Source organism: Thamnophis sirtalis, unplaced genomic scaffold (genome assembly GCF_051295495.1).
Source record: "Thamnophis sirtalis isolate CommonGarterSnake01/CBP01778 unplaced genomic scaffold, rThaSir2_p1.2 scaffold_6, whole genome shotgun sequence".
NCBI classification, from domain to species: Eukaryota; Metazoa; Chordata; class Lepidosauria; order Squamata; family Natricidae; genus Thamnophis; species Thamnophis sirtalis.
The window spans coordinates 95,316,272-95,328,737 of NW_028261386.1; the positions used below are offsets into that span (position 1 = coordinate 95,316,272).

The 12,466-nt window shown below is 40.3% G+C and overlaps 1 protein-coding gene across 1 annotated transcript in view; it reads left to right on the forward strand.

Moving 5' to 3' along the window:
- Positions 1-10,152: 10,152 nt before the first annotated feature.
- The window catches only part of TMEM244 (transmembrane protein 244), a 32,073-nt gene continuing 29,759 nt past the window's right edge, over positions 10,153-12,466 (forward strand). The window contains exon 1 of the mRNA XM_087719026.1: positions 10,153-10,230. Coding sequence (XP_087575152.1) covers positions 10,153-10,230 — 78 coding nt within the window. The remainder of the gene's footprint in view (positions 10,231-12,466) is intronic.

The window sequence follows — 12,466 nt, forward strand, 5'->3', positions numbered from 1 at the left end:
TTACATAGAACTCGCAAGTCTCTCGTCGGGATGCTTCATTGACTATGCTAAAGCCTTTGATTGTGTGGATCACAACAAATTGTGGCAAGTTCTTAAAAAGATGGGAATACCAGACCATCTTATTTGTCTCTTGAGAAACCTATATGCGGGTCAAGAAGCAATATTGAGAACTGGATATGGAACCACTGATAGGTTCAAAATTGGGAAAGAAGTCTGGCAAGGCTGTATACTGTCACACTGCCTGTTTAATTTATATGCAGAGCACATCATGAGAAAGGCGGGGCTAGATGAATCAAAAGTTGGAATTAAGATTTCCGGGAGAAATATTAACAACCTCAGATATGCAGATGATAGCACTCTAATGGCAGAAAGTGAAGAGAAACTAAAGAGCCTCTTGATGCGGGTGAAGAAAGAGAGTGCAAAAATTGGCTTGAAGCTCAACATTAAGAAAACTAATATCATGGCATCCGGCCTTCTCAATTCCTGGCAAATAGATGGAAATAGTGACAGATTTTATTTTCCTGGGCTCCAAGATCACCACAGATGGGGACTGCAGCCAAGAAATTAAAAAAAAAAACACACACACTTGTTCCTGGGGAGGAAAGCTATGGCTAATCTAGACAGCAGACACATCACCCTGCCAACAAAAGTGCGTATAGTCAAAACTACCTTGTTTCCTCAAAAATAAGACCTCCCTGGATAATAAGCCCAATCAGGCTTTTGAGCACATGCGCTAAAATAAGCCCTCTCTGGAAAATAAGCCCTCCCCAAAAATATTGCAACACAGAAGCAGCCATGAGGTGACCACGCTCGCCGCCTCCTGCATAATAATAATCAAAAATAATCACCGTGAAAATAAGGCCAAGCACTTATTTCGGGGGTCAAAAGAAAATAAGACCTCTTATTTTTGGGGAAACACGGTATGATTTTCCCAGTTGCAGTATAAGGCTGTGAAAGTTGGACAATAAGAAACGACAGGGGCCTAACAAAGAATTGAGGCCTTTGAATTATGGTGCTGGAGAAGACTTTTGTGAGTCTCTTGGACTACAAAGCGATCAAACTGGTCAGTCCTAGAGGAGATCAACCCTGACTGCTCTTTTCAAGGCCAGATCCTGAAGATGAAACTCAAATACTTTGGCCACCTAGTGAGAAGGAAGGACTCACTGGAGAAGAGCTTAATGCTGGGAAAGATTGAGGGCAAAAGAAGACAGGGACGACAGAGAATGAGGTGGCTGGATGGAGTCACCGAAGCAGTAGGTGTGAGCTTGAATGGATTCCAGAGGATAGTAGACGACAGGAAGACCTGGAGGGTCTTTCATGGGGTTGTCCATGAGGGCCAAGATGGGTCGGACACGACTTCACAACTACAACAACAACATGTCTGCTATGTAGCCTGCTGGTGGTTCCATACCATCGGTCTTAAATGCCTTCCCTCTCTTGATTACTATGTGGCTATATTTCTCTGAATTACATTTCAATGCCCTCACTGTAGATCTTTGTAAGGTGGATCAGCAAGTCAATATCTTGTTTACTTTTAGCATACAGCTTGATATCTTCAGTATCAAGGAGATGGATGATAGTAGTTTTAGTCTTGAACCTGTATCCATATCCAGCCCTTGTGATTATCTGATTGACGGGTTGAGTCCTTTGAAGAAAAGCCAAAGGAACAATGCATCACCTTGTTATATACCACACTTCCTGGCCACTTGTGTGAATTCTTTTGAGTTGAGCACTGTTTTTCACTTTCACTCTCACTGAGGTCTTCAGAAAATTCCTTAGTGTCCTGTTGAGTTTGGATCCTGCCAGGGTTTCAGAATTACATGTATGTGGCACTGAGTTACAGGCTTTCTTGTAAATCAATCCATGTTGTGCTCAGATTGATCTGGCTACACCTTGAGTCTTGGGTGACTATCTAGGAACCGCTGATGTTTTGAGCCTCTGGTATGGATCCCAATGCTCTTCTGAGCTGTGTTTATGTACTGGTTCATATGGTCCAGTAGCTTGGCGACTAAGATGCCAGGTAGGAATTTCCATGTTGTGGTGAGATAGATTATTGGCTATGAATTGCACCCTGCTGCTCCCTTTGGGTTGTTTTTTCATGATCAGCATTATCCTTCTTTTTGCTAGCCAATCTGGGTGGGAACCTGCTGCTGGTGCATCTATGCTGCTAGACATTCATGCACAACTATTAGTTTCCTTAGGCCCACGTCCAGACCAAGTGCTGCCCAGCTATTCAAGTTCTTGACCCACTGTTTGATTTCTGACACTGCGTTGATGACTAGTTCCTGTTCTGAGGGGTTGTTGTGGTCAGCTTTCAGGTCCCACAGCCACTTTCAACTGGTATTACATGTCTTCTCTTTCTTCCAGATGTTCTTCCATGCAGATGTTTCCTGCTTAAACACACTCTTTTTTTGTTTTAGGTTTTTCTAATCGGTTTTTTGGGATTGGAAGTCACTTACCAGTAAAATGAGCACGACACATACATCTTCTTTGACATAGTCTTAGCTGTCTTTGATTAAATGTCAACGTTGCTGTGGTGTTACTATTATTGATATGTATTTATTAGCCAGACTTCCCTTATACTGTTAGAGAAATTGGATTTTGTTAACTCAAAAGATTTTAATGTTTGAGAAGCTATCCCAGGTGAATACCAGATATATTCTTTTTTTCCATTTGAGAAGGACAATTAAAGTAGTTAATGACACAGAAAAGATATAAAAATAACAGGAAATTATTTGACATACTTAAATACTTAAATACTTAAATATTAAAGTGCTCATACACTCACTCACTAGTCAATGATGTAGTTCAAGTAATAAACACAGGGCTCCTCATCTGGATTTCCATGGATTTAATGTAGTTGGTTTATTAAATGTGTAACAACAACAACAACAACAAAAACCAAGTGGCAGTTAACATGACTCTGTTACATGAAATTTAAACACCATTCCTTGTACAGCTGCATGATTCTATCTATCTTGAGTGATGATGAATGAAGCATTTACTGTACATGTATACATGCTGTTGATTTTCCCTTCCTAACCTATTGAAAAGGACGCTAAGTGGCTAAGACACTGAGCTTGCCGATCAGAAAAGTCTGCAGTTTGATGGTTCAAATTCCTAGTGCCTAGTGAACTCCCGTTACTTGCCCCAGTTTCTGCCAGCCTAGCAGTTTGAAAGCACATAAAAATGCAATGTTAAAATAGGGATCACCTTTGATTGGAAGGTAACAGCATTTCGTGCTCCTTCGGCATTTAGCCATGCCAGCCACATGACCACGAAGATGTCTTCGGACAGCGCTGGCTCTTCGGCTTTGAAACGGAGATGAGCACCGCCCTCTAGAGTCAGGAATGATTAGCATGTATGTGCGAGGGGAACCTTTACCTTTAACCTATGGAACTAATTTCTTACTACAGGTAGTCCTCAACATACAACAATGCATTTAGTGACCGTTCAAAGTTACAATGACACTGAAAAAATAAGTAACTTATGACCGTTCTTTAAACGTGTTGCAGCATCTCCATGGTCACGTGGTCAAATTTTAAATGCTTGGCATCTGGCATGTATTTATGATGCATGCAGTGTCCCTGACAAGCAAAGTCAGTGGGGAAGCTGGATTCACTTAACAACTGCAGTGATTCATTTAACAATAGTAGTAAGAAAGATGGGGCAACACTCACTTAATGCCTAGCAATAGAAATTTTGGGCAATTGTGGTTGCAAGTGGAGGACTACCTGTATTTTTATGTAAGCTAACCTGCTCCAACGTGGACTCTTTCAAGTTATTGTGGAGTTGAATCTCTCACCAACCAGCATGGCCAGTAATCTGTTAGGAGGGAAGTGCTTACCCAAAATATCTAAAGGCCTAAATTTTAGAAGCCTGAACAATCCTATGTAACATTCTCAGCATTTTTATACCACAATTCTTTGAATTCACTTTTTAGAGTGTAGTCAAAGGAGATAGCCAAAAGAAAATGTATTGAATCAACGGATCCAAGGATGACCTAAGTGACTTTTGTTGGAAGAAATGTCCATCTGGGTTTAGTTCCAAGTGGAGAGAAAGACACTGGAAACATGGAAGCTGCTTGGAAAGATGGTTTAATGGTGGACAGGACCACATGGGTTTTTTGGTCCTAGGCAAAGAAAAAAACACATGGGTGGGAGAAAGAGAGAGAGATTTATATCCTCTCTTGGATCCCGTCTTGGAGCTTCCTGTTCCTGTGTAAGAAATGTACTCTAATTGGTTGTCAAACTCCCATGGGGCTATGGAGGGGTAACTTTATAGTGTTTGTTGAGTCTCAAGCTTGGCTGAATCTTGCTGGGTGATGTAATCTCCCCAGGTACCATGTGGTGAGTTCTGTTGCTAGATGGGTAGAGGGGATTTGCTTTATCTTTTAAGTGCTGAAATCTGCTATTGAGGACGGTGGGGGCTATTAAGAGTGAGTCTGCTTCCTGCCTAAAAAAACATGTTTCTCCACTTCTCATCCAGGGAAATATAATATTCTGCCTTTTTAATATTTCCTAAAATATTTCATTCTTCTAGGGCGGGGTGCTAACTGCCTACATTTTATTTATAGATCAGGGGTGTCGAACTCAATTTCATTGAGCGCCACATCAGGGCTGTGTTTAACCTCGGGGGCCAGGTGGGCACGACCAGGGTGGGTGTGGCCAGCTTGACATCACTCGTGTCAGGGGCGCCTGTACCAGCCCAAGTGTTCTGCAGAGAAAATGGTTCAATTTTCGGCTGCGACGGCTCCTGCAACCCTCTGCCAGTGAAAATGGAGCTCTGTTTTCATTGGCAGGGGCACTGTGGGCCCGTCCTTCACTGTTTCCAGAGCAACCCCACAGGCCAGATCTAAACACCCCGCAGACTGGATCCAGTCTCGCAGGCCTTGAGTTTGACACCCCTGTTATAGATAAAAGGTACAAATGCAACAAATGACTTTGGATGAATCAGTTAGTAGTGAAGCTGACTAGAAGATAGAATGGAAGTCATCCTGCACTTCAAGGATCTATCAGGATCTTAAAGGAGATATAAGCACTTGAGTCAAGGCAGAATTAAAATGAATCTGGTTTATTGGGATGAAAGTGCTGGTTTTTATGTATGTACACTAAAAATGCATTAATAAGGCTCTTGCATGCTTGTTTTTTGCAGAGTGAATGGCTATACCTATATTCACAAGGATATTTTCCAAAAACTAATAAATCTCTCTGTATGTGTGTGTGTGTACATCTGTAGCATTGTATTAGCGAGGTTGTAACAAAGCATTTACATTGCGATAATTATAAATTATAAAAAAAACAACCTTTATGTTTGTCTAAAATCTACTTTAAATGCTAGACTGTAACTCAGTGTAATAAAAAAGCCTCATTTAAAGAGAAACATCCTCTGGATGAGCTAAGAGCTCTTCATAAGCTAGGACTTGAAAACCAAATCCATTTTAGTGGGTCAAATTCTTTCTGAGAATTGACTTCATATTGCAAAAATATTTTGAGGAAAATGGTGATGCAATGTTTCTTTTGCCCTTCCTACACAAACTATTCTTGCTTGGTTGTAGGAGCCTTATGTCTGTTGGTGCGCCCTCTTGTGGCAAGCCTTTTAAAGACAAATTTTAATTTGCAGCAATAATATTTTTCATTTGAATCTAATTCTTAACCCTTCGTGTAACTGCATAATGATGAATTTAACTTAGATTTTCATCTCAGCATTCAAATTTCTTCCAAGATTTCTTTGGACTCAAGCTGTTCTGTTTTATCCTAAAGCCTACCTCTTTGATCTTTTTATATACTTTCCCTACTGCAAGGTTTATCCTGCTACGCTGTTAACTTCTGAAAACCTCATCAAATAATCACAATTCAACATGCAAATTATATGTTTTTGAGAAAAATGCACAAGTGCACAACAGTCCTCAAGTTACAGCCACAATAAAGCCCAAAAATTATTCCTGCCACAGTTGTTAAATAAATGATTGCATTTGTAAAGTTAGTAAACATGGTTAAGTAAACCTGGATTTCCCACTGACTTTGTTTTTCAGAACATCAAAGTAGCTGATCACATGACCTTATGATACTGCAGCCATCGTACGTATGAAACAGTTGACAAGTATGAATTTTGATCATATGACCATGGGGATATTGCAACTGTTGTAAGTGTGAAAAAAGGTCATAAGTCAGTTTTTTCAGTGCTGTTGTAACTTTGAATGGTCACTAAATGTACTGTTGTAAGTTGAGGACTATCTGTATCCAAATTCATTGGGAAATCAACAGCTACACTATCAAAGAAAGTAACAGGTTTGTAGTAAATCACTCCCAGATTGGATGAATTATCTATATACTTGTACTTACTTCTCTAGACTGATTCAGATTCCCAGGTGGAGCCTTCCTCTGTTTGTTGCCCTATATATTCATTGCAACTACAACTCTCAGGATTCCAGCCAGCATGACCCATAGCTGGAGCTGCACAAGGACTAATACATCCACAGGGTACAACATTGGAGAAGGCTGTCCTTCCCTCCTTTCGTTTCATTCCTCAACCTAATTTTGTCTTTGAAAAGGCTCTGAGTTGGCTTTGATAACCTGTGTGATAGCTTCTAACAAAATCTGGGCATAGTCTTCAAATCTACTAATTTCATGGCATCAAATGTGAATTGCCAATTTAGAAATATCAATATAGGTAAAGGTTCCCCTTGTACATATGTGCTAGTCGTTCCCGACCCTAGAGGGCAGTGCTCATCTCCGTTTCAAAGCTGAAGAGCCAGCGCTGTCAGTGGTCATGTGGCTGGCATGACTAAACGGCAAAGTCGCACGGAACGCTGCTACCTTCCCACCAAAGATGGCTCCTATTTTTTCTACTTGCATTTTTACATGCTTTCGAACTGCTAGGTTGGAAGAAGCTGGGACAAGTAACAGGAGCTCACTCCATTACACGGCACTAGGGATTTGAACCCCCGAATTGCTGACCTTTCTGATTGACAAGCTCAGCATCTTAGCCACTGAGCCATTGTGTCAATATAAAACAAATGAATCAACTCTAAACCTAACTCCAATTTTCCCCAAATTTTATGGGAAGTAGCATTCTTGGTATTGTAAACTAATTCAAGATTGTCCTAATTGTACTTCTTACCTTCCAATAATAAAGCATTCAGCTGGGGGAAACTAGTACCTCTTAGAAGAACATCTGGCAGACACCTGAAATTTCAAATATTATCTGCAGACATCTGAAATTTCAAATATTATTCACAATAGGAAGAAAGTATAGGAATATTCTATATAAATGATAACACCATAAAGGAAATTAGTTTTTTTGGTGCATACTGGTTTCTCATACTCACAGCCCACAAGCTACACATGGAAGGCAATCCTTATCATTTTCTGCCATCTATTCTAACTCTTCGTAGGCACTGAAGCCTGCCCAGAAAGGCCAGGCTGCATACATTGTATGAGTGCCCCGGCTGAACCATGGTAAGTATTTTAAGAAGAGAAGGTGGCTTGATGTCAGCAGCCTCACAACAAAACTTTATCTGCCAGGTTTTCCAGAAACAGAGGGCTGGGCTGGGCTGGGCTAAGAGTGGGTCCCTGAATCCCTTCCACCAAGCATGACTGCTCCAAGGGAGAGTCTCTGAGACAGTGCTAGACTTTTAGGCAGTGGCAGTAAGTAGGGGAGCTTGGGGAAGATGGCTGAGAGCAGTAGTAGTATTCAGCTGGCTCAGACCGGTTTGGGCGAATTGGTAGTGGTGACTTGACCCTGGCACTATGTCATTCTATTTAGCCATGTTTTGTAAGCCGCGTGCATGCTTGCAAGCCCTGGGCGTTAGCAAAGTGCACCACCCAGTGCATGCGCTCACATTTTCGGTGCAAGGCGAACCAGTGGTAAAATGTGAAGCCCACCTCTGGCTGAGTGGCTGGGGTTGACACCTCCCCCCCAATCCTCTTTATTAAGTAAGGAGTGGGAAAGTCAACAAGCAAGCAAAAAAACATGTGTGACCTATCTTCAAGGTAAAGGAAGGAAGGGATGAGTTTGACAAGCAAGAAAAGGGAATGAGAAGGAGATATAACAAAAAATTAGGTTCTCTGTTCAGCAAGGGGAGAAGGTGGTGGAGAGGGAGAGGAGAAAGAACAAAAGGAAAATGGTTGTAGTGGGATGGATTTCCTAGATTAGATCATCCTAGATACGAACAGGAGGAAAATGACATGGTTCTTCTTCACAGTTTGTTTCACAAGGAGCTCTAATTCATGTTTTTTTAATGTACTGAGTGTATCTTTAAGAGTACATTGTAATATTTTTCATTCCTTCCTCTTTGACTCGCTAGCGACTTTTGTTTCAATGAAGGAAGAGGCTTCAGGGTTTTGTGTTTTTTTTTTCCCCAGTCTTAATCCTCTGAATCTTTGAATTTGAGGTCTTTGAATCTTTGAATTTGAAAGCAGGTTCACCACAAATACCAAACCTGAAAAGTCATCAGAAAGCAACAAAGATAATGGTTGAGGCCTTTTAATTCAGGTTCAGGAACAGAAAGACTAGCTGTTCCTCTTGAAGATTTTGCACCAAAATCAATAGCATCTTTTCAAAGCAGTCAAGTTTTGGATTTTATCCAAACACAGCTGAATTTGTTCTGCCTCACTAAGCTTCCTTGGGAGTTCCTTGCATGATTATTAATACTAAAGACTTGAAAGGCAATTGATTTCAATCAATATGGAAAGCATTCCAAATAGCAGGCAGCAGCAAACAAAACTGAATCTCTAGTAAGACAATCTTACAAAATTTGTGAAGACAAGATAGGCGGCCGTGGGGGGGGGGGATCACACACCCCAAGCATAATTGGGTTGGAGAAGAGTGGGAGGGGGGGTTGGGGAACGAAAGAAGAGGAGGAGGAGATCTTTTTGTCATAATTGCAAATATCTATATGACCAATTGGAAATTATCCCAATAGCTGAGTCAACAGTGAACCCAAGAATATGCTGGGAAATTGTCATCCCCCAAATACATTAGGAGTACTAAAAGTTTTGGGTTATAAAAATTTGTCAGATATAAATTTTATTGAGATTATTGTGATATAAAAAACCCAATGAAAATAAAGATAGTAAGGAAATGGGAAAGTGAAAAAATGGGAAAGAAAAGTGTGGAATAAAGGAAGGACCGGGGGGGGGGGGGGATGCATGGGCTTCCAACTTTTTTCAGTGAAGTAAAATACAAAACAAAATTTAGCCTCAACTTTTTAATTTTAAGTACTTAATAAGTATTAGCCATTTCTGTAACAACAAACTAATCTACTCAATAAACCCAAAGTCAATTTTATTTCCTGCCCTGGACACAAAAACCTAACAGCTGTTTTCAGGTAGACATAAAACTAGATATATTATTTTCTGTCATTAAAACAATTATTTTTGCTACCTTTGCTAGCTCCATCCATTTTCCCACCATTCTTCCACTGTGTGTATCTTTTTTTTTGGGGGGGGGGGGTTGCAAAAAATCTGGACAAGTAGCAGTTCACAGTTAAGATGCACAAAGAACTCTCTTTCTGCTGCCCTCTGGTGGCTGTCTAATTTTTGTAGCTCTGATTTGTTGGCCTCTGAAAAGTTGATGAGAATTGTCTTGCAATATGCAGCAGGAGGAAGAAAATGACTAATTTTTGCCATCACCTCCAAGAAAGAAAAGAAAAAGAAATTGTAGCCACTTTTGTTTCGTATGTTCTTGAGGCCTAACAATGTAAAGAAATTCTTCACCATTATTTTTTTTTGCAGAATGGCAACAAATAGAATTGAAACTTAGTTGTGAGTTTAAGAGTAAACATGCTCATTTACTAGCCATTGTTAAGTGGTCTCCTCCTCCTCCTCCTCCTCCTCCTCCCTCCCTCCCTCCCTCCCTCCCTCCCTCCCTCCCTCTCTCTCTCTCTCTCTCTCTTGAAAGTGAAACAATTTGGGTACAAATCATATGCCATGAGTAAGCACCAGAACAAAACATTTACAGTACTAACACAATGCTACAGTTAAGATTGGGGGGGAGGGGTGACATGCTACCACAATGTTGGAGGAACTGCTATTCTAACAAGGGCTCAATGTTGGCAGGGAGTGTTGAAAGAAATGTCCTTCTGGGTTCAGTTCCAAGTGGGGGGAAAAGACACTGGATTCATGGAAGTTGCTTGGAAAGAAGGTTTTAATGGGCAGGACTGCATGGGTTGAGGCCCTGGGGAAAGGGCAGATCACAGGCCTTGAAGATGTTGAAGAAGAAGAAAAGGTGAGATGCTGAGGTTGTATGCCCTCTCTAGACTCCACCTTATGAGCTTCCTGTTCCTGTGTAACAAACGTGTTCTGATTGGTTGTCAGACTCCCAGGGGGCAGGGGTCTTAGCTAACTTTGTAGGGTGTCTGTGTCCCAGGCTTGCTTGAGCCTTTGCTGGCTGATGTAATCTTCCCAGGTGCCATGTGGTGAGATGGATAGAGGGCTAATCCTACTTTTGTTGGATCTTGGGTGAGGGCATTTGCCTATGAATAAGGTGACCAGACGTCCCGATTTTGGCGGGATAGTCACAGTTTATAACAATTTGTCCCGTGTCCTGGGGCATTTTAAAAAAGTCTCAATTTTCTGGCTTCATGTTGAAAGCCCAGTGGATTTGCTTAAGAAATCCTAACCGGGGCAAGACAAAAGACATTCTGTCTAACCTCTCTCTTTGTCTCAGTACTTTCATTGAAGATATTAAAACATTAAAGCAAGAAAACGGAACTCCCCGCCCCTTTTAGTTTTACTTACTTTTATAAGAAAAGATGACCCAGTACCATAGAGCTCCAGGAAATAGTTTGGCTAGAGAAGTAGCGACTGTTCCTTCCTGGATTTCCCGGAGGGGAGGGGCACAGAGTTGGAGGTCGCCTTGTGTGGCAAGGTTTCTTTGAAAAATATTTCCCTGGGACTAATTTCACCATTTTAATTTGCTCAGTTCTTTGTATTAACATCTACATCATTCTGGATTGACTTGGAGTGCCTGCCTGCTGGTAAGTGAGCTGGGTTTTTTTCTTTTATTTTTTTTAATGTATTTTAAAATAATGTTTCATTTATTGTGCATAGGATTTTTTAAAATAATTTTATTCTGTGTGGATTCTTTTTTTAAATTGTCTTAGACTATTTAAAAAAAGATTCTATCGAAAAAAAATTGAAGTGAAGCCATTTTTAAAAATTCTATGCACAATACTTTGAAATATATTGTGCATAAAATTTTTAAAAATAGTTTTACTTCAATTTATTTTGTGTGGAATAGTTTGAAATGTTTTACTTCAATTTATTCTGTGTGGATTCTTTTTTTAAATTGTCTTAGACTGTTTAAAAAAAGATTCTATCCAAAATACAAAATACCAGCTGCAGTTATTCACTTAAGAACTGTGGCAAGAAAGGTGGTATAGTGACCAAAGTTACAATGGCATTGAAAAAAGTGACTGATGACCATTTTTCACACTTAGCGACCATTTTCACACTTAGCGACCGTTGCAGCATCCTCATGGTCACGTGATCAAAATTTTGATGTTTGGCAACAGTTACAATTTATTTTTGTAAATTGTAGTTATGTTTAAATAAAAAAAATATTACAATACTATTTTTGCGCTGTATGAAAATTTTTGTTGCTCCGTATAAAATTTTTAATCACCCCCCCCCCCAGTCAAAGGTGTCCCTCTTTACCAATCTGAAAATCTGGTCACCTTACTTATGAATAGACCTAGCTATCTCTTTAACTCTTAAGTGCAGGCATCTGCTCTTGGCTATTGAGGAGGGTGGGGGCTATTAAGAGTGAGTTTGCTTCCTCCCCCCAAAAAACATGTTTCTCCTATTCACATCCAGGGAAATATAACACTACCTTTTCAATATTTCCTAGGATATTTCATTTTTCTAGGAGAGGTGTGGGTGCTAACTTCCTTCAGGAGGAAGGAAAATCTACAGCTAAAAAATAAAATACAGAATGCCTTAAAATAACACATTTGACACACATTCACAGCCTGCCTGTAAATTGCACTACTGCCCACTAATGGTTGTTTCCAGGACAATTTGTTTACACCAAATGTCTACATCCCTTAAAGCTCATTGGTCAAGCAGCTCCTCGTTACTAGCATAGCATTCTCTTTCTTTTCTCTCTCTTGCAATTAGCTGCCTGTTTGCTAGGCTTCCAAGTCTTGCTCAGTGTTGCAATAACTGCTTATTTTTATTTTTTTTAAAAAGGCATTTAGCCGTACAATGGCCAGTGAGTACTAGCATGATATTATCAAATCTCATTCAGGAAATGGGCCAAGTTTATCCAAATGAAAATATTGTCTTTTTAGATTAGGTCACGCTTTCCAGGTTGCTTCTCAGGATGGTTTCCTTCTTTCTTCTTCTTCTTTTTGCCACACGCTGTGGGAGGAAAAATAGTGAAAATAAAACAGGGAGGTCAGTTCGAGTCAGCTGTACTGAATTAAAAGAAATAATTCTACATGTCCTGTCCTCCCCCATCA